This window comes from Notolepis coatsorum (genome assembly GCF_963971535.1).
Source record: "Notolepis coatsorum genome assembly, chromosome: 1".
In the NCBI taxonomy this organism is placed as follows: Eukaryota; Metazoa; Chordata; class Actinopteri; order Aulopiformes; family Paralepididae; genus Notolepis; species Notolepis coatsorum.
The window spans coordinates 239176078-239199793 of record NC_140165.1 but is presented as its reverse complement, the minus strand read 5'-3'; the positions used below and the strand labels follow the sequence as shown (position 1 = coordinate 239199793).

The window sequence follows — 23716 nt, the reverse complement described above, 5'->3', positions numbered from 1 at the left end:
TTATGTAACATGTATTACTAATATTACGGTGTTTGTTAGCTAGCAATTGTAGCACACACCACACTACTGACATTTTGGATTAGATGTTATTTTAGATGTTTCTGTTCAAATAAAATCTTATGTGCAAACAAATGCATGCACATTGTCCAATTACCTATATTTATAATTTTTCGGGTGGGGGCGCGAGCGCTGGGATTTTTGGCTGGTGAAATGCTGAGTGGCTAGTGACTTTGGAAAACCACTAGCCACAGTGGCGTCCTGCTGACATGCCATAGCTTTCCATCCCTGCTGTTCAGTTTCTGCTGCCAAATCTTTTTCCTTTCATAAGCCTCCTCCACTGAATCCTCTCAGGGTGCCGTCAATTCTATAAAAGAAACTATCTGCTGACTAGCAGATCATAACACTAGGTCTGGCCTCAAGTTAGTGCTAACTAGCGGCTAAGTGGCGCAGTGGGCAAGGCGCTCGCCACTAACGCAGGAGATGCTGGTATCGAGCCCAGCTCTCTGCGTTGCTTCCGGCTTGGCTGGTCGTTCATACTAATACAATTGGCAATATTAGGGAGTGGGAAAGCCAGTGGGTGGGGATCGGTGTGGACAGCGACTCCTACAGGTCGGTTGGTGCGCCTGTACAGCAGAATCAGGAAGCAACGAGGGCAGCGTGAGCCTCCCACGCGTTACTCCTCGCCGCTGAGAGATCGCGCTGTACAGGTGAAAAGATGCGACGGCTGCCTCCTCGTGTACCGGAGGGGACACGTGATGAAGGCTTTGTCCACATTGCAGCCGACCAGTGGGAGGCATGGTCTAACAACGTTCGAGACAGGGGAGGGGAGAATTGGACAATACGAAATTGGGATGGGAGAAAAATTGAAAATGGGGAGAAAAAGTAGATCCAAAAAAAAGTTTGTGCTAACTATTTCTTAAGGAACAACGGGTTTTCCTCCCAAATCTACCCACATCTCCCAATAATTGGCCTGATTCATGCGTGCCTATGAACCATTTCTCTCCCTGACAGAGAAATGTAATGGCTGCACTCTCTACCCCATTACGTGCTGAATTTACCTGTACTATTCTGCGTTCAATTCCTGCCGCTGAGTTTACTCGACAGGTCCCTCCAGCTATGCTTCCTCTTCTCTACACTCTCAGTTCAACCACTGTCCCTGCTTAGCCTGGGTTTATGGAATAAACCTAACTGCAAACACCATAACTTCAACTTGCCTGGAAGCCCTTACATTTCTATCCTTCCTATCCCCTCTACAACATCTTTCCTAAATTGTTCAAGCTGTTTACTGTCATAAAACATTCTCTCTATTACCTTTCCTCTGGTCAATGAAATGCTTAATCTTCATCCTAGCCCATTTGAGATTCTCATTTAACTTCTCTACTAACCTTTTTCTATGAGGCACTGTCCTGGTCATCAGTGTCATGTCATCCATGTAATCCTAATTTGTGGGAGGCGCAGCCCGTCACCTCACCCCACCTACCACCCACCTTGATGCTCTAATAATGACTTACATCATCATTGAGAGCGCTAATGGGGAAATAGTACACCCTGCAATAATGCCTACCTCTCTGCCAAGTCTACCCAAGTCTCTGCGGCCCAGTTAACCCTTTCACTGCGACAATACAGAAGGTTAATCCTTTCACTGCCACACGACAAAGGGTTAATCCTTTCACTACCACACTACAGAAGGTTAACCCTTTCAGCACGCTCCATGCTGTTGTAAAATATATAGTAATAAAACACATTCTAATATCTTGGAAGTATGCTTTGACCAAGTTTATGCGATCACCCCTGGCAAACGCACTAAAAATAAGGCTATGTGGTATCAAACAAAACGCATTTGCCAGGCCTAATAATATACTTTTATAAACCCGGTAGGGGACTCCATTCGGCCCTGGGACTGAAGAAGCCTTGCATGCCATTGCCTTACTTACCAACTCCTTCCATATTGTTGACCTGCAAAACATTCATTCCCTCTCTCTCATCCACTGATGCCTTTCTCCACTGCTTTCTAAGCTGTCTCCTCTCCTTCATTAGTTTATCTATTTCTCTCTGCCATCTGAACCGAACTGGCTGCAACCTCTCCACCCTCTTTCTCTCAACGATTCCAAATCTTTCTGCACCATACTCACAATGTCTCACATCTTCTCTAATTTATTTACCACTGTTCCTTAAAGCCCATCTAACCCCTTTATCAAATCCATGTATTGGCGTCCATTCCTTCCTTTAATTTGCCCACAGCTCTTCTCTCTGTTAATGATATCCTGTGAAATGTGGTTTTCTACCTGTCGCTGGACTTCAACCAACTGACTCAACAGACCTCTCAAGAAGTATTGATCAATGCTGCAAACTACCTCTACCAAGCACTTCTTCCTTCCCTGATGTATTCTGATGCCTTTTACTGCCCCAAGGACAAATCTGGAGCTCCTCTCCCTCTACCACTACACCCCTACATTGATGCATTCATCCTACTCACAGTGCTGTTCTCTATAGCTCTAGTTCTGGAGGACAGGTACGAGATGCTGTCCTCCATTGAACCGCTCATCTAATCAAAATATGGATTTGATGGAACGAATATGAGGTTAAAGTGCAGACTTTCAGCTTTAAAGGAACACACCAACATTATGAGAAATGGGCTTGCCGTCTTCTCCAGAGTCAGACAAGAAGATAGATACCCATTTCCTCTCTGTGTGTTCAGTAGAAAGCTAGCAAGCTAGCCCAGAAGTGTTTTTTTTGCTTTCTACTGAACATACAGAGAGGAAATTGATATCTAACATGAAATACTGGTATATAACTTGCAAACATAAGACTGTTCTGACAGCACAATATTGATGTAACTAAGTGATTCGCTAGGAAAATAAACATTTGTAATGTATAGGTATATCGACGACAATAGATTCACTATGGCATCGCCTTCTTGTGTTCAAAAGGTGTAACTTTATACTGAGTCTATTTCAATGGACAATGATGGAAATTAATTCAAATAAAATACTTGTTGTTGACCAATTTGAAGCATATTCATGAACTCAGGTCCTTGGCCTGCTGTCAGCCTATGTGTGACGTTTCATCCCAATCAGCCTGTAGTTTGCGAGATTAGCTGTGGACAGAGTGATATACAAACAGACACACACGACTAAACGAAGAAGAAGGAGAAGAGGAAGCAGGACAAGAAGAAGGAGAAGAAAAAGAAAGAGGAGGACAAGAAGACGGAGAAGGGAGGAGGAAGCCAGACATAAGAGGAAAAATAACCTCTCAGGATCAGCAGCAATGGACCAGACATGAGCGGAAAAAGATCCCTTGTAATATCATTCAACATCAGAATATGTTAATATCTCAAGAATATGTTAGAATGGGTCTGTGCATGGCATTTCTAGCAGTCATTGATGCTCAGGCTTCCGTCAGGGAGTCAGGGAAGTTGTCATTGGCCACTGTGGTCAATCACACTGCAGAGGCTAGAGCAGAGACATAATGGTGGACGAAATCAATGCAGAACAGCATCAATAAGGCATGAAAATACCTTATTTTGCATTTCTTTTTAAATGTAATATATTCTCATGTATCACACAAGACTTAAAGTTACCATGTTAAAAAATACCTCTTTGAGTCTTCTTGCAAAGTGCCCACAGCGACTTTAAAGGAACACTCCAACATTTTGGGAAATTAGCTTATTTGCCATCTACCCTGGAGTTAGACAAGAAGATACATACCTTTTTCTTCTCTGTGCATGCAGTAGGAGTAGGAAGACGTTGGGAACTAGGCTAATAGAGGAACCTACTTCCAGTGACTGACGCTAAGCTAGGCTAACGGTGCGCATCTTCCTACTCCTACTGCATGCACAGAAAGGAAAAAGGTATGTATCTTAACACTCCAACATTTTGGGAACCCTGGAGTTAGACAAGAAGATGCATACCTTTTTCTTCTCGGTGCTTGCAGTAGGAGTAGGAAGACATTGGGAACTAGGCTAATGGAGGAACCTACTTCCAGTGACTGACGCTAAGCTAGGCTAACGGTGCACGTCTTCCTACTCCTACTGCATGCACAGAGAAGAAAAAGGTATGTATCTTCTTGTCTAACTCCAGGGTAGATGGCAAATAAGCTAATTTCCCAAAATGTTGGAGTGTTCCTTTAAGAAATGGTACATTAATGCAACTACCCACGCTGCCTTAATCATGTCAAACTAATTATATCTACAAGCTGAATGCTATTCATTTTACATAAACTATTTCAAATCTGACTGTATCAATGACTACTAGAAATGCCATGTATGGCATATTCTGATGTTGAATGATATTACAAGGAATCGTTTTCCTCTCATGCCTCTTAAGCTTCTTTTTCCTTTTATACCTGCCCTCCTTTTATACCTCCTCCTTCCTTCTCCTTCTTCTTGTCCTCCTCCTCTTCTTTTACCCTCTTCTTCTTCTCCTCCTTCTTCTTTGTCTTCTTGTCCTTCTTCTTCTTCTTTTTCTATCTATCTATCTATGTGTGGTCGAGGGTCCAATTAGCCTAATGTGTTTGGCCCCTTAATTTCCGCCTGCAGCTATATTCATTCATAGTGTTTGATCACAGACATCTTGGTCACAACCAACAGGTGATTGTAATCAAATAGTGGGTGACTATCATTAAAAGAAAACTATAATCATGAGAAAATGTAATTAATTGAATTCCCGACCACCCCCAACCCTTGGTGCTGCCTGTGTGTGGAGTGACTGAGGGAGTGGGCGGAGCTGTGTAACGTCCTGGTGTATAGGCTCAGTCCATCTGCACGTGGCTAAGCTAACATTACTGGTACATGTCAACAAGCTAATTAGCGCAGGGTACAATCGTTGCCTGGATACAGCCGTAGTAGAATGCAGGACAGGCTTTCATAGTTGGCTCTTATTTCGATTGAGAGACTAGAGAGAGAGGAGCGTGCGCCCCGACCAGAGTCCCTTACTTTTGGTGGTGGGGCTATCCATTGGTTTACATCTGAATCACTGATTGGACCTTTAAATTCATTAATGAATTGCAACGAGAGCCTTTCAGTCCGTGTTTTTTATATAGACATAAGCCTGATTCAGCTGAAACAACTATAGCGGTGAGGACACTCGCCCCTTTCGCTTAAAGATCCAAATAAGGATCTACATAAGCCTTCACCCTTAACACTATCAGTGCCGGCCGTGTTTTCCTTTTTACCCCCTTGAATGCCATCATCCACTTCAATGTTAGCGTTAAAAACGCATAATCTATGTTTTAAATTATGGCTATGTGTCTAATCTGCCCGTCGCTTATCAATGACTTGTTTGCAGTAAACATTGTCAAAACGGCTTCTAGAGGGTCTGCTGTACCAACGGGAGACTCGGTTGATGAAATATGAATTCAGATCGCTAATAAAAAATGTAAACGACAATTTGCATCGGTGGCACTCAACGGGGGGCATGAAATAACGAGATAACACGTCTGTGGCACTCAAAGTGTTAATGATGGGGCATGGCATAGTTACATCAGTGTTGCACGTAAAGGGATTAAAGTAATCTGATAAAAAAGGGGTAACTAATGCAAAGAAATAAAGAAATTAAATAAATAGAAATCAGGTGGTTATTTGTTGGATTACTTACACATGTTTAAAGGGTGAAAGAAATACATGTTTATAGGGAAATTGTGGACACAAACATATTTTTTTAATTATTATTCTTTTAAATAATGGTTAGTCATGGTATATATAAATGATGATAATAAAATTGGAATAAATTGTCTGTTTAGCTTGAAGGTGCAATATTAGATTTCAAATATTTAAAGTGAGGACTGTGTAGATTCAGCCACATACACAATTGTGTGGAATAAGCATGCGATTTAGTAGATTTAGAAAGGTGCGCTCAGTAGAGCACAAATCTCCACCATTAAATATGCCTGCTATCAGAAATGCAAGCTCAGGTCACAGTGAGACATACAAAGGTCTCAATCAGGAATTCCAATGTCTCAATAAGTTAACTATACTAGAACAGGTTTTATGTGAGCATTTCCTGGTTGATAAGATGATGATGGCCTAGTAATAGGCAATAACAAACATGAAATACTTAACCTGCAAACATAAGAATGTTCGGACAACACAACATTGATGTAACTAAGAGATTCGCTGGGGTGAAGAAAACATTTAATGCATAGGTATATCAACAATAGGTTCAATATGGCATGTTGTAGAGCTGTGTAGTATCGCCCCCTGGTGTGCAAAAGGTGTAACTGAGTCTATTTCAATGGACAATGATGGAAATTAATTCAAATAAAATACTTGTTGTTGACCGATTTGAAAAATATTTGAGGATTCAAGTCTTTTGTCATTATTACTGATTGCAGTTTCAAGTAGTTAACAATGGGTCTTATTCACCAACATTGTCATAATATTTCTCTTACGACAACAACCTTCGAAGGTCATAAGAGAAATTCAACGACAATTACACCCGGATTCACCAACACATGGAGAGGCTGTCTTAACTCGCCAAAATGATCACAGCTGCGATGCCCAGAATGAGATATGTCACTCATTGACAAACTTGAACACGTGTTCCCGTTTACTTCATTTGCATACAGACGTCCAGCTCATTATTATGCAAGGGCCATGTGGAAATAGAGGTTCGGAATTGCCCCGTAACAGGTATATAGTGGAAGCACTTTGGGACGGATCAAAATTAGATTAGATTCAAATGTATTATCATCACACAGCAAACTATATACCTATAGTGGAATAGACTGTATTAATATTCCATATTATACCATCATGTTGCACGCTCCTGGCCGTGCACCTGCCGCAGCGCGCGCACACACACACACACACACACATGCGCGCGTACTGTATAGTCTACGTGCGTAATGAATGAAAGCAGTAGGCTTATATTAATATTCTAATTACTTGTTTTATTAGGAGATCACAGAAACTGCGCTGCCATAGTAGTCATTTTCACAGTTCGACTACAGTACAGTACAGTACAGTACACATCTTAGCATTACATCTCCACAGAGTCCGGTCCGCTCACAGTATGCCCGACTCTGTGGTGGCCTTAATATGTGTACTGTACTTACCGTACGTATAGGGCAGAGCATACAGTATCTACTAAATCCTAATGAAACAAGTAATTTGAATAATATAAGCCTACTGTTCATTCATTAGACACGTAGGCTATACAGTGTGCGTGTGAGCTGAATAGGTGGCCAGGACCGCGCAACAAGACGGTATAAATATGAAATATTAATACAGTCTATTCCACTATAGATAATCCAGGAGAAGGGACCGTTCGTGGATCCCAAAATCGGCCCGAAAATGTGGCGCTAAGACAAAAATGTGTCAGATCTTTTGTCCTAAGTCCGTTGGTGAATGAGACCCCAGATAACATTGTAAAGGTAACTTTCCCAGCCATGGCTGCACCAAATTGTGTGTATTGTTGATACTTACATTGCAGCTGCCTCCATTCTTGCAGGGGTTGCTGTCGCACTCGTTGGTCTCTATCTCACAGTTGTTGCCGCTGTAACCGGGCCGGCAGGTGCAGGTGTAGCTGCCCTGCCCAGTGTTGGTGCAGGCGGCATCGTTTTGGCATGGCTTGTGGTTGGTGCAGTAGTTAAGGTCTGGAAATAATAACACAACAAAGAACAACAAATGTAAACAACAAACAAGCCCAACTGTGTTGACAAGTCACTAGCCTACCAAGGACGGGTGACAGACCAGATGTTGCCACTTTAGGTGGTGGCAATTATCTGGTCTGGCTCATGGACTATAAATACTACTACCCTTCGGGCTAAATCAAGAGTGCGCTTTTTGTTTAGCTCGACCGGTAGTGGTGCTGCTGACTTTCATGTTGGCAAGCACAGGACTCGTGGTTTGAAACTGGGTCAATAGATACGTACGCATGAATGACAGCTGCTACAATCAGTGCTATTTGACTTGGACCACGTGATGTGAGTACTGCATGAAAGACACCTGTTACACATGATAGTGGCATTACAGCAAGGCCAAAAATAACAAGCCACCATTGAGACCACACAGAAGTACAACTGTTTGATAACAGGCTCTGGGATAGATACGGACAGATTGCTGCTTCCTAAATCCACTCGGAAATCAAACCTATGTGTGGTTGACAACTTGGCTTTGTTCTCCGCCAGCTTGTTATTATGATCGTAAGGATTTAGCAAACTTCTAAGGTGTATTTATTGCCTGAATTTGTCGATAAGAGTTTCATATTCTGAATATCCACAATGAGAATATGAATGAGAAGTTAGTAAGTGGAGAGAGAGAGAATGACAGAGAAATAGAGACTGGCACAGAGACCAGGCTCAGTCACAGACTCGTCAGGGATAGTGAGGGATAGGGATAGAAAGATATTGTAGGTTGATTTCAAGATTCCCGATTACAAGACAGAAAGCTGTGTTGTGTGAATAGTAGGGGGGTGTAACAGTACATGTATTCGTCCCGTGACTTCGCAGTACGGACGCCACGGTTCGGTACGTGCAGCCATACAAAGAATACGTCTGAATCAGTCAGTTTTGATCCACACTCCAATCCCGAAGGTGGCGATAAAGCACCTAAACGCTATTTGCCAAACGTCAACAAGAACAGCAGAAGAAGACGACACACCAAAACAACGCGGACGCCTTCACGTTAAAGTAGAGGAACCCGGCTTCAAACATTTATTAAAAGTGCTCGAGCCTCGTTACACTGTCGCACCCCGTGCGTACATAAGCCAGTCCATGGTTCCAGCCCTTTACAGGCGCACACGAGCAGTGATTGAGCACGAGCTGTCCACTGCACCCGCCGTTGCACTAACAACGGATGGATGGACCTCCCGTGCTACTGAAAGCTATCTCGCAGTGACCGCAGTGACCGCCCACTTCATTAACTGTGAGTGGGAAATAAAAAACCCAGTTCTACTAACGCGACCTGCGTATGAACAGGCTAGATGATAATAAGTGAAGCTAGATGATAATAAGTGAGACTAGATTATATGGAAAGAGATGATAATAAGTGAAGTTAGATGATAATAAGTGAGGCTACTGTAGATTATATGGAAATAGATGATAATAAATTAAGCTAGATGATAAGTGTGGCCAAATGGATAATAAGTTAGGCTAGATCATAATAAGTGAGGCTAGATGATATTGAAATTGTTGATAATAAGTGAGGCTAGATTATATGGAAATTGTTGATAATAAGTGAGGCTAGATTATATGGAAATTGTTGATAATAAGTGAGGCTTGATGATATGGAAATTATTTTGTATTCTATTTATTTTGTACTTTTATAACATAAGATATGCTTTTCAGTTCTGTAGGTGATTGTGATTGTTATTTGTATCAGCCCTGTATAGAAATATGACCTATGCAAGAGTGTATGTTCACTGTTGTGTTTACAGCTTGATGCACTACAGGGCCAGGCTGTACCAGCTATCTCAGGGGGGAGCAGCGGTTCTCAACAGGGGTGCCGCAGAGAGCTGCCAGGGGTGCCTTGAGATTTATTAAAAATAATAATAATTTTTACTTCTTTTTGGATTACAGAAAATTGTCACTAAAATGCTATCTGTTGCAGCTGCACTGTTTTCTATGAAAATACCATATTTGGATAAGTTTGACCATTTCTCATTATTTAATAAAACACAGAAAAGGATCACCAAGTTACTCTGGATAAAAAAAACATTTACAGACAACATTGAGACAAAGCTTCCTGACACATCTCCATCCAAACTCTTGGAAGAACTCATTGAAATCTCATCTGATACCACCTGGAGAGCTAGTTTCAAAGTGTGGTGCTGAGTACCAAGTATCTCATGATGCAGCAGTTAAGGTGTTGATACCATTCAGCACCACATATCTGTGTGAAGCTGGCTTTTCATCCATGACAGCTCTGAAAACAAAATATAGGGCCAAGTTGAGCCTTGAGGGTGACATGCGTGTTGCCTTGTCAAAGATCTCCCCACATATTGGCCGTATTATTAGCCAGCAGCAGCAGACCTCGCATTGAGCTAGAAATGTCCACTGAATGAACGAGTGCTTATTTTCTGTATTTATTTATATTTTTTGAGAAATGGTAACTTGGTGATCCTTTTCTGTATTTAAAAAAAATACATGATTTTCTGTTTTTGAGAAATGGTCAAACTTATCAAAATATGCTATTTTTATGGAGAACAGTGCAGCTGCAACAGATAGCACTTTAGTGATCCTTTTCTGTATTTAAAAAAAAATACATGATTTTCAGTTTTTGAGAAATTGTCACACTTATCCAAATATGCTATTTTTATGGAAAGGTGTGCAGCTGCAACAGATAGCACTTTAGTGATAATTTTCTGTAATTTTATTTAAAGAAATATGCTATTTGATTTACTACTACAAGCAGTGTAATGTCAACAGTACTAAGCCATTTAGACCTGAAACACCTGTTAATAATGCATTATATAGCCTGCATATACACACAAATGTGTTTCCCGGTTTCTTAAATAAACATTATTTTGAAAGCAAGCACTTTTGTCATCATTGTAGCAAAAAAGACAGGACCGGAAAAGTCTTTATCGTATGTAGGGGTGCCCTGGAATCTTTTATTGAACACAGGGGTGCCTTTGCAGCAGAAAGGTTGAGAACCCCTGCTTTAGAGAGAACTAGGTATAACTTGCACTACTGTCTGTTCAAAATAAATGAAAATAAACCTAGCCTTATGCGTTTGGGACTTTTGTTGCTTTTTTCCTGTTTTACCGAACTCGTATGGAACCGTGACCCCAAAACAGAGGTACGTACCGAACCGTGGCTTCTGTGTACCGTTACACCCCTAGTGAATAGTATTACGATCTGGTCAATTCTAAAGTCATGTAGTGTGTAAAGCTTTAAGCTGGTGAACTTTATCACGAATAGCTATGCTGGAATGACCTCTAGAGTGATACATGAAGGACAGGTTACCAACCAGTTCGAGACCAAGACTGGGATCAGACAGGGTGGTCTATCATCTCCATTCTTGTTTCTACTAGCCATCGACTGGGTAATGAGAACCACAACTGAACAAAGAAAGAAGGGAATCCAGTGGATTAGACACAGCTGGATGATCTAGACTTTGCAGACGACTTGGCACAATTGTCACACAACCACCATCAGATGAACACTTGCAGCTCCTCCTCACAAGAAGGACCTAACATCCATAAGGGTGAAGATCATGAGGATGAATGTAACCAGTGTTGAACCAATGATGCTTGAAGGCAACAGGCTCAAAGAAGTAGAGCCCGGCATTTACCTACTTGGGAGTATCATTGACAAACAGGGAGGTACAGATGTGGATGTCAAAGCAAGAATAGGCGAGGACAAGCTGTTACAGCTCAAGTACATCTGGCACTCTAGAGCAGTGGTTCTCAAACTACGGGTCGCGACCCAAAGTGGGGTCGCGGGTAGGTGACAGTGGGGTTGTGCATTGGCAAGTAAAAAGATTTTTTTTTTAATGTTCTGGCAACATATTTTGGCTAAATATGCCTTGTTTTATAAATGTGTATTGATAACATAGTGCTGTAATTAAATGTTCTAATAAATATGCATGATCAAGTTCAACAACGTGTGCTTTTATTGTGATATTCCTTAATTCAAAGTTAAAATTATGCGATACATTAACCCTTTCACTGCCACACTACAGAAGGTTAACCCTTTCACTGCCACATGACAGCAGGTTAACCCTTTCACTGCCACACTACAGAAGGTTAACCCTTTACTATCACACTACCGACGGGTAGTAAAGGGTTAACCTTCTGTAGTGCGGCAGTGAAAGGGTTAAGTGTGGGGTCCCCAAAAGAAATCCTAAATAAAATGGGGTTGTGGTATAAAGAAGTTTGAGATGAGAACCCATGCTCTAGAGGGATACAGAATCTTCAACTCCAGTATGAAATCGGTGCTGCTTTATGGTGCAGCCACAGCTCAAGTATGGTGCAGCTCAACAACTGCTTGAGAGGAAACATCCACTGGCCAGACAAGATCAGCAATAATGATCTGTGAGACGAGGACACAACAACTACCAGCAGCAGAGACAACTGGAGGAAGAAGATGGAGATGAAAGGGCACATACTATGAAAACCAGTGTCAAGCACCACCACCAGACAAGCTTTGCCTTGGAACCCTCAAGAGAACTCCAGGCAGACATGGAGAGACCGGGATACACCTGGTACCAATGTCAGAAAACTCTGGGGGTCCCTTGTCAAAGGCCTATATCCCGGGAGCTATTCAGATTTGATTTCATGTTGGTCTTGCAAACAAACCCCAGACCTGATTAGGCCTCTTAAAGGCTTTGGCCCACCACTGTGATACCACAACCTCAATGGGTCTCATTCTCCAAAAATGTTCAAAGAGTTATTTTGGAAGACTTATCTTGGAACCACTGAGACAGAATCAATGACAAGTTCACTCTGAGTCTCGAACGTGCTGGTAATATGTCTTAAGTGGCTGAAACGGTCGCACCTGTGACAAGATCTGGTACCTGCTTGGCGAATGTGATTCTATCTTAAACTCAAAAGCACGTTCCCGTTCAGGTCATTTGCATACAAAACAACGCCTCCAGAGCTCCTTATAAGGCAACTAGTGACGCAGCTGTGTGAAAATGGAATGGCGGAAGTGCTTTGCGAGTCTTGCGACCCATCGAAATGAGATTAGATTAATGTATTGACATCATATACAGCTCGTGGTACACCTTCTGCAGCGCGCGCACAGCACGCGCCAGCAGAGGGTTATGTGGCTATCGTTCTGGGAGCTAACGTTAATACCTGGATGGTGCTGGCTAACTGGCTACCGTTCTGAGAGCTAACGTTGATACCTGGATGGTGCGGGCTAACTGGCTACCGATCTGAGAGCTAACGTTGATACCTGGATGGTGCGGGCTAACTCTACCGTTCTGAGAGCTAACGTTAATACCTGGATGAGCTAACTGGCTACCGTTCTGAGAGCTAACGTTGATACCTGGATGGTGCGGGCTAACTGGCTACCGTTCTGAGAGCTAACGTTGATACCTGGATGGTGCGGGCTAACTGGCTACCGTTCTGAGAGCTAACGTTGATACCTGGATGGTGCGGGCTAACTGGCTACCGTTCTGAGAGCTAACGTTGATACCTGGATGGTGCGGGCTAACTGGCTACCGTTCTGAGAGCTAACGTTAATACCTGGATGGTGCTAACTAACTGGCTACCGTTCTGAGAGCTAACGTTGATACCTGGATGGTGCGGGCTAACTGGCTACCGTTCTGAGAGCTAACGTTAATACCTGGATGGTGCGGGCTAACTGGCTACCGTTCTGTAATTTGTTTACTTGGTAACACGGGTTGCTAAGGAATTTAGGTTAGAGGTTGAAGAAAATGCACTTTTAGGTTGAAAGAACGGCCCTAATGTCAACGTGTATCAAACAAAGGTCTGTCCCATTGTATACCAATCAATGGGATACATTGCATGTTGACCTACATTCTTTCAAATGTATATAATTAATCGTTAAAACAGATGTGTAACAAATAAGAAATACAAATTCCACAGAAGGCATTAAATAATTATTATTTTCAATCATTTCACAATAATTGCATAATTGTGTTTGAATATCTGAGTAATTAAAGTAATTATACATTTGTCCAAAATAGCTGGTTCAGATATGGATAAGCAGCTGCCCTGTGATCAGATTAATCCATATTATTAATTTTTCCGACATCAAATGCGTAATTTCTCATCGTACAAATATTGTCATATTTATTTTAATTATGATTAAGTAATTAATTCCAAGGAGGCCTGTAGCGTTAACATGAAGGAATCACTATGAGAACACAGTCTGTCAAGTTAATAAAATTTTCAATTAGTCAATCAATCATAAGAGTGCTCCTCAGCACTCTTAAAGCTGCTCTCAGCCACGCTCAAATCTGATCTCAGGAAAGTTTGGGGACTCGCGCTCCCAGCCCTAATATGTCTTAAATGGGCAGAAATCTGCCTAAGAGGACATTTTTGGTCGTAAATTCGTTCGGGAATGAGACCCAATGAGGTTAGTGATTGTTCAGCAATGTTTGTTAAAGAGGATGTCAACATGTGTCGTGTTTGTGTGGTCCCATCCGCCTGATAGAACCAACACCATATAAATGCTGCAATAATCTTTCCTGTGGCTCTGTTTACAGGCCAGCCAAGTGAAGAAAAAGATTTTAGAAAATGGACTAAACCAATTTTGCATACCAACTTGTCTATGCAGTATGAAGGGGCCAGGAGACTACAAAGAGTTATTCCTCTCATCTGTTTTCCATCCTGTTTGATTTCCTTTTAAGACCGGTCTTGAGACCAAGACTTTACAACTGGGGATGCAACGACACAGATACAGATCGGTCTGATACCAGGCTAAAATGGGGTGTCAGTGATGGAGAATGTCCCCAACGCTGAAATCGGACACCAAGTGTAACCGTGTGAAACAAGCTAGAAATCAAAGTGAAGTGACTTGATTCGCTGCATTCGTGACACATGTTAGATCTCTCGAAGAGTGCTTTCTCACTAGCCATTCGGGGTCGAATCAGCTCCACTCCGTCCTTGGGTGCGAACTTCCCCCCTCCCTCTCCCCCCTCTAGTTTGCGTACACACTGCAGTCTTGGTGCGCTCCGGGTTTTGTTTACGGTTTGCGTTTTGAGCGTGTAAGCTGCCGTAGGCGTCGGGCGATGATGTCACGCTCTAACGTCAACACAGGAAGAGTTTAACACACAGTGGTGGAAACTGGATGCTGATATAAAAAAACAAATAACCAATAAATATGAAGTTATATTTGAACCTCTGTTGTCGAGCCTTGTCAATATAACCCACCCCCCTTTTCTCACGAATGGAACTGTCTGTCGTGGAGTCCGCTTTGAGCGTTTTCCAGGGTTAACGCTAACGCTAAGCTAACGCTAGTTAGCTTAGCCTATTTATTACTAGTTAGCAGCTAACATTGCTTGCGTCAATTATATTGCATGTCATTGATCTACCGGTCGATCACGGCCGACTGGTTGGGCACCACTGGTCTATAGGAATAAATGCATTCGAACAAGAAACCAATGTATAGTAGACATAGCAATGGCAAAAAAATTGCCAGGCCTAATGCGAGCCAGGGAAGTCTTGTGCTTGTAACGTGGCTTCATCTCGAAGTTTTCATCCACTGAGCCGTGAGGCTCAACATGCTTGTTTGGTTGAGGTCTAAACTCGCCAAATTGCCCATAAATATCGTTTTTGTGGGTATTGTCCAGTTGTTGCTGTATGTTTTTATCTGCCCAAAATTCAAGCAAGCATGAAAGCATGCACACCACGCCCCCCACTCTCACTGGCGTGCACCCGAAACCACCTATTCCAGCGGTCCAGGTTTGGAGCGAATCAGCGTCCCCGGTGACGGGGGGAGCGTTCTCAGTAGGACGATCACACCCTATTTTGGTGCGATCGGGCTGTGATTCGACCCCGAATGGTTAGTGAGAAAGCCCCCATAGAAGAAGGTATCATACTGTATCTCTGTCATTTTCATCCAGTGACCCAACACTGACGGTCTGGGTCAGAACTCTGTATCGGCAGTGAATAGGTGGTATCAGTGCATACATACAACACTGACGGCCTGGGTCGGAACTCTGTATCGGCAGTGGATAGGTGGTATCAGTGCATACATACAACACTGACGGTCTGGGTCAGAACTCTGTATCGGCAGTGAATAGGTGGTATCAGTGCATACATACAACACTGACGGTCTGGGTCAGAACTCTGTATCGGCAGTGAATAGGTGGTATCAGTGCATACATACAACACTGACGGCCTGGGTCAGAACTCTGTATTGGCAGTGAATAGGTGGTATCAGTGCATACATACAACACTGACGGTCTGGGTCAGAACTCTGTATCGGCAGTGGATAGGTGGTATCAGTGCATACATACAACACTGACGGTCTGGGTCAGAACTCTGTATCGGCAGTGGATAGGTGGTATCAGTGCATACATACAACACTGACGGCCTGGGTCAGAACTCTGTATTGGCAGTGAATAGGTGGTATCAGTGCATACATACAACACTGACGGCCTGGGTCAGAACTCTGTATCGGCAGTGAATAGGTGGTATCAGTGCATACATACAACACTGACGGCCTGGGTCAGAACTCTGTATCGGCAGTGAATAGGTGGTATCAGTGCATACATACAACACTGACGGCCTGGGTCAGAACTCTGTATCGGCAGTGAATAGGTGGTATCAGTGCATACATACAACACTGACGGCCTGGGTCAGAACTCTGTATCGGCAGTGAATAGGTGGTATCAGTGCATACATACAACACTGACGGCCTGGGTCAGAACTCTGTATCGGCAGTGAATAGGTGGTATCAGTGCATACATACAACACTGACGGCCTGGGTCAGAACTCTGTATCGGCAGTGAATAGGTGGTATCAGTGCATACATACAACACTGACGGTCTGGGTCAGAACTCTGTATCGGCAGTGGAAAGGTGGTATCAGTGCATACATACAACATGGAGGCTTCACTCACCCTGGTTGCAGAACAGTCCTCCCCAGCCCTCCTTACAGTTGCACTGCCAGGGCTGCTGGCAGGTGCCGTGCAGGCAGCTTGGGTATCGAGCGCACTCGTCACACAGGGCGCCTTCCCACCCCAGCCGACACGAGCACTCCCCGGGCGTCTCACAGTAACCGTGCTTCTCACTGCACCCCGCCGCACAGATGGCTGTGTAGAGGGAGAGAGAGAGGGCAGAGAGGAGAGAGAGGGCAGAGGAGAGAGGGCAGAGAGAGAGATAGACAGAGAGGAGAGAGAGAGATAGACAGAGAGGAGAGAGAGAGGAGAGGGAGAGATAGACGGAGAGAGAGGAAAGATGAGAGGGAGAGAGAGAAAGAATGAAAGAGGTGAAAGGGGAGCGGGGATAAGGAGAGAGGGAGGAAGAGAGGGGACAGAGAGAGATGGAGACAGATAGGGAGAACATAAGTATGAGCTCGCTCTGTCTGTGTGTTTGAGTGTGTGATGTGTGTTCCCTGTTCTACACTCACATCAGAAAACACCCCCCCCCCCCACCCTCATCTCAGCCCAGACAGGGCCTCTCTCTTGCACACGCACACACACACAGATACACACGCACTCACTCTCACACACACACACACAGATACACACGCACTCACACTCTCACACACACACACACAGATACACATGCACTCACACTCTCACACGCGCGCGCGTATTTAACGAAGCAGCTGGTGCGCACAACAAAAGCAACACATGCCGTCTCTTTTCACGCAAGGGAGCGCACATTAAGTTCCAGCGCGTGTGCCTGTTAAAGCGGGCAGACCCCGGCCCCCGGGCCCCATTGTTGAGAGCCAAACAAAAGGAACAGACCTCAGAACCAACCAACTCACACACATTAGAAGCGACAGAAGCTATAGGCGATTTTTTTTCTTCTTCTCCTCAGTCTAAAACCCAGCCAAGGATGGCGTTGACAACTGCTGCTTGACTTAACTATTTCAAGGCTGCTGCTGCTGCAGAATTACGCGCGGGCCATGTCCTTTTTCTCTAATCTTGACCCCCCCCCCCCCCCCGCACACACCCTGCCCCCTCCCACTGTAGGCCTGTGGATATCTACTCCAATGTATATATTATTTTATTTTATACAAACAATAACAATAACTTGCCTAAGGTAGATCTAAAATAATATAGGCCTATAGGAAGGACAGCTTTTTCTCGCTTCGCACCTTGGGCATGGAATGGGCTACAGGACCATATCCACCTGGTCTCTCTCGGCTCATTTAAATCTCTCTAACATAACTTCCCACAAGAAGAATGTCGCTGCTTTCTGTAGTCGGTCCCCACTGCAAAATTACTGTATTACCCTGTCATACACTTTTACTATCATGTAGACTATTCTGTTTTGTGTTTTCTGTTTTTGTGTTTCCATGTGATGTATTGTATACATGCACTTTTATTATGTTCTTGTGTGATGTATCGCAAATGTTATTGCTGTTATCTTGACCAGGTCTCCCTTGGAAAAGAGATCTTGTATCTCAATGGGACTTCCTGGTTAAATAAAGGTTAAATAAAAAAAATAAAAAAAATGTAATTAAATGATGAGGCAACCGTTAAATAGAGTAGTGAGTTAGCTGCCTGCCACCCACGCTCAACTAGTAAAACTCTAACTATCTGAATGCCCCCCAAACAAATGTCCAGTAACCAAATAACTCATGAGGATACAAACTAGGCTACAGCCATAGCTTTAGCTACTCCAGACTTTCCCCCTAGACTTAAAAAAAAAAACAGAACGTAAGCGCCAAATAATTGGAGCTCTGCCTTTGGCTCGGTGGATATGAACACTTACGATCCGAGCAATACTCGCCACTCCACCCGGGGAGGCAGAGCCTGTGGCCGGCGGAGTCGCAGGTGTAGTGGCCGAAGGTGTCGTCCCGGGGCCGGCAGTAGTCGGAGCAGGCCTCGCCGTGGTAGTACTCGTCGCAGATGACGTGGTAGGAGTATCTGAGCTCACTTTGCTCCCCGAAATGGACATCCTGTGACCAGTCCTCCCCTACTGCTAGTCTCCGACGAGTGGCAAGTCGACTGATCAGGTTATTCTGGTTCTCTGGCAAGTGGGAGAAGAAGACATTTGTTTTGCCTGTAGATATATACTGTTATAACATTAAACATTAACAAATTAATTTTGTCCATTATTAGTGAGTGAATACCATATTCTAGAAGATATGGGTGGGCTAACCTAATATTGTTATTCTGCCTGAGCCCTATGAATATATTACTGATAAAGGATAAGGGATGAAATTGTTCTGGTGCTCTGGGAGAAGACCATTAGGGTTTCATAGAGATGTGATGCCGTTCAGACCAGATCGGTGTTGTTGGTTTCCCCCTAGTGGTGAAGGTGCGGGACAGCATCCTCCTTACCTGTAGACAAATCATCTGAAGATTCTGCGTTCCATGCTTCAATGATCAGTGAAAATGTCCCCTGAAATAATAAGAATCATAAGTAAGATGCATGTGAAGTGTGATAATAATGATAATGTTTGGTGAAAATACTGCTGCCGTGTATTGCTGCTCACTCTCACACACATAGCGTTGCTATATATTTATCCATATATCATGCTATACAGGCAACTTTTCGTGGGAAAGATCATCATGGCACCAATTACAGCCAACTTTGGTATACCTATCCTCATTTACTTGTTTTACAGCTTCCATGTGTGCAAGTTGACGTTGAAAATGAGTCTCATCGTGGTCTAAGACCGACAAAGCTCATCCAATAAACAGCGTAGTTCTAGTGCATATAGTTGTTTTGTCGCACTGTATTAGGCAGAGGCCTACTACTGGTTAAACAAAGGTAAAACAGTATTAATATCAGTTCTGTATCGGCTAGAGGCCTAGTGGTTAAACAAAGGTAAAAACAGTATTAATATCAGTTCTGTATCGGCTAGAGGCCTAGTGGTTAAACAAAGGTAAAAACAGTATTAATATCAGTGCTGTATCGGGTAGAGGGCAGGCCTCATGGTAAACAAAGGTAAAACATATTAATATCAGTGCTATATCATAGATGCCTACTGGTTAAACAAAGGTAAAACATATTAATATCAGTGCTATATCAGGTAGAGACCTACTGGTTAATAACATATTAATATCAGTGCTATATAGATGCCTAGTTAAACAAAGGTAAAACATATTAATATCAGTGCTATATCAGGTAGAGACCTATACTGGTTAATAACATATTAATATCAGTGCTATATCATAGATGCCTACTGTTAACAAAGGTAAAACATAATATATTAATGTCATGTCAACCTACCGGCCACTTGAAGTGAAAGGTACTCGGATGGGCGCGCTCCCGGAGATGGAGGTGATGTCGGCACCGAAGATGTCGGTGAAGCCCACGCCGTAGGTGCACGGCGGCTCGGGGCTGATCACGTCCTGCGAGTGTTTCAGACACACTCTGAAGAAGATCTGGCAGTCGCGGGGCCGAGATTTAAATTTACACAAACTGCGGGCGCTGCTGAACGAGTGGACCTTCAATTCGAACACCCCGGAGGACTCAATCTGGAGGAGACAGAGGGGGGGAGAGAGAGAGAGAGAGAGAGAGAGAGAGAGAGAGAGAAGAGGAGAGAGAGAGAGAGAGAGAGAGAGGAGAGAGAGAGAGAGAGAGGAGAGAGAGAGAGAGAGAGAGAGAGAGAGAGAGAGAGAGAGAGAGAGAGAGAGAGAGACTATCAGCGCACTGTATGTATTGATTCCATGTGGCAAATAAAACTCTGAATCTGAATCTGTGCTTAACCCATTTTCACTGCCGCACTACTACTACTACTACTACTACTTAACCCTTTCACTGCGACAATACACAGAAGGTTAACCCTTTCACTGCCACACACAACAGCAGGTTAACTCGTTCACTGCCACACTACAGAAAGTTAACCCCTTTACTATCACAGTAAACTATAGGTTAACCTTCTGTAGTGTGGCAGTGAAAGGGTTAAAGAGCGCACGTTGTTGAATCAAAATCTTGTCCAATGTGTACTTATTTTTATTTACTTATACGTATTTGTACTTATGTTATTGCACATACCACACAGACAGTTTATTGTCTGTAAATACCTGCTTTTATTCCTGTATGCTGTGGAGCAAACGGATAGTAAGAATCACATTGTACTTGTTGCATCGATCTAGCACCTTGAGATCTCACTGAGTTTAAGGTGTGCAATCTATAGATTAAATGTATTATTATTATTATATTATTATTATTATTATTATTATTATTATTATTATTATTATTATTATTATTATTATTATATGGCAAATAAAACGATCTGAATCTGCCAGGGTGCACGGCTGCATACGTTACAGGTAAGGTCGTCATTCTAATGCAGCTTACTTACCAGTTGCGTTGATATTATCAACGCTAAAAGACACGTTAATAACAAACGCGCCATGTTCTTGTCGGCGTCCTTGCCGCTATATACGTGAACTGAGCAGACAACGCTAGAAATCCAGTTTAGATTAGGAAAAAAAAGATAAATCCAAGTGTTCCAAAAGCAGTAGGGGGAAATGCCCCGGAGTGAGGGGGGGGGATAAAAAAAATAAAAACAAAAAAACACTTATTCACTTGTTCAGGTCGGTAAATCACTTGAATCAGTGGATCTTGATTGACAAAAAAAATAGGTTGGATTTAGACTCCTTCTCGCTCCTCTGGGCAGCGGTTGGTGTGACTCTGGACTGCGTGCCTCCTGGCGCCGCGGCGGTTTTATACCCCGGGGGAGGAGGCTGGGGGGGGGGGGGGGGCTGGGGGGGTGGGGGGCTGGGCTGTGGGGGGGGGGGGGGCTGAGGAGGAGTCGGCCCATAGGCAGCAACAAGAGAGGAGTTCGCTTTCACCGCCGCGCCGAAGAAGGCAATTAGGGGCAATATAACAAAATGCCAAGTTGCCAACCATAATAAAAGCTTGTAAAAGTTTTTTCTAGACGACAGAAGGCTGTGCGGGCAATGTTCTTTATTCACCTGTTCCAAAACAAAAGGGTTAGAGTTATAGGGTTATTAACAATATGTTTCTCACATCATGTGTATATATATGTGTATACCGTCGCTCTGGTAAGCAAAATGCCTATATGTCAAATTGGTCACACAAAAAAAAGAAACGTATATCATTTGCACAATAAATCGCGTGCGTCCCCAACAAAGTGGCCTTAATTGGATGAGTTATATATATATATACATTACATACTACTATATAGCCTATATGGGGGGGGGGGGGTGATACAACATTTGAGTAGTAACAGTCATGTAAACACAGCGTGGTTATTGCTTGGCCTTCAAACTTTTACTCAAACCAACCAGTCATTCAATTCCTATTAGCATCTCTCTCTCTCTCTCTCTTTTTGTTTTCCTCGTGTGTGTCGCGTGCCGCTATTCTTTCACGAGATGTTTTTATCCCTCGCGCTTTCTCTACCACCGGACAACGGCGAGGGGAAGGGGGGGCCCAGGGGGCGGTGGGGGGGGTGAGGAGAGGAGAACAGAGAATGGGAAGGAGGGGGGGGGTGCACACCCCTCTAATTCCCCTGAAGAATAGTAATTGTTCCGACGCGTGTAAGTCGTTAAACCAGCGAAGTTTAGAAGAAGCTTATTGTGTGTGGAGACAGAGAGATTCTGAAGGGTCCTTTTGTTGTTTTCTTGGGGTTTGGAGCCATGGGTCTTGGATCGTGTGTGTGTGTGTGTGTGTTTGGGGGGGGGGCTGGGGGTCGGGGGTCTGCCCACATGCGTAAAAAGCGCATATTTGGCATTTGACAGAGAGAGAAAAGAAAATACATAGGGGGTCACTCTGAAGATGTCAGATAATTGGTTTGTAGAAGATCAGAGAGAGAGAGAGAGAGAGAGAGAGAGAGAGAGAGAGAGAGAGAGAGAGAGAGAGAGAGAGAGAGAGAGAGAGAGAGAGAGAGAGAGAGGACTGGAGGCTGGCTACAGCTGTATGATAATGAATGGCACTATGGAATACCCCCCCCTCTCTCTCGCTCTCTCTCTCTCTCTCTCTCTCTCTCTCTCTCTCTCTCTCTCTCTCTCTCTCTCTCTCTCTCTCTCTCTCTCTCTCTCTCTCCACCTCTAGAATTTGATAAGCTTATCTCAACATCTTGAGAAGCCCACATCATAGTCCTCTATCAATCGTCAGCCACCCACCCAACCCACCCAACCTCCTCCAATGTACAGTTTTACGTCAAATGTATATACTCTCTTTTCTGGACTCTTTTTGTATCGCAAACAGTACTGTATTTGCAAATCTGGTATGTCATAAATGTATAGATGTAGCAGTACTGTCTATCTGTATGTCATGTATGTCATATGTGTCCTGATTAATTGAAAATGGGGGACCCTGATGTAAACAAGACGAAGTCTCTTTCTCTGGTCTGCATCCCCTTAACAATTGTGTGTATTGAGCTGTACAGTATTGTACCCATTCTGCAATCTGTTAATAAAGTTTTCAATCAATCAATCAATCAATCATGGGCAGCTATATCGGTCAATTGGCTCAGGTCCCGGAGAAGTCGCTGTTGAAGGTAGAAGCTCTGTGTGGGATTGTCTGTAACTGTCTAACTGCATATATATCTGTGTCCACTGGAGGGCGTTCTAGGCGGAGACACTCTGGAGTACTACCAGGTGACGAGTATAAGTATCTGTGTCTCCTCCCCTTCTTTCTCTCCCCCCCCAGTCTCTCAGTAAGAGAGGACTCATGTGTTAATGCTCCCACCATGTGAATAAAAGAAGCCACGCCAGTTCAGGCACAAGATAGAAACCATGCCTATTGACCACATTATTGTCGCCCTAAGTTGAGTTCTGTTAACAGGTTATGGCCCAGATAACGCGGGGGCGAAATAGTGGAGGTACTGTAGTAAGCTTAGCTGAAGTTATATGGCTAGGATAGCACCTGGAGAACTGCGTGGCTAGTCGCTAGGCCAACAAGAGTAAAAGCGAAGCATACCATTAACGAAGAGGATGAAAGCCAAGAAGACACACAGGAGAGCCAATAAGGCAGCAGCCGGGAGTTGCTGGAAGGCAGCGACAAGAGCCCGAGGAGGCGGCGCCGGGGGAGACGGAACATGCTGAGCATGGCGGAGGCAAGGGGAGAACCCGCCTCGGAGCGTGTGGCGCCCGCTGGGCACGGCGGAGGCGAGGGGGAGAACCCCACCTTGGAACGCGTGGCGGCCAGAGGGAGGACAAAGAGCCACCATTCAATGGAAAAGCAGAGAACTATGAACTCTGG

General features: G+C 43.8%; 1 protein-coding gene across 1 annotated transcript in view; it reads right to left on the bottom strand.

Moving 5' to 3' along the window:
• The window catches only part of dlc (deltaC), a 48964-nt gene extending 27794 nt beyond the window's left edge, over window positions 1–21170 (bottom strand). The window contains 7 exon segments of the mRNA XM_084335534.1: window positions 7424–7593; window positions 16480–16671; window positions 18305–18562; window positions 18877–18937; window positions 19772–19785; window positions 19788–20019; window positions 20850–21170. Of these exon segments, the coding sequence (XP_084191660.1) occupies window positions 7424–7593; window positions 16480–16671; window positions 18305–18562; window positions 18877–18937; window positions 19772–19785; window positions 19788–20019; window positions 20850–20903 (981 nt within the window). The 5' untranslated portion in view covers window positions 20904–21170.
• Between the last annotated feature and the right edge of the window lie 2546 nt (window positions 21171–23716).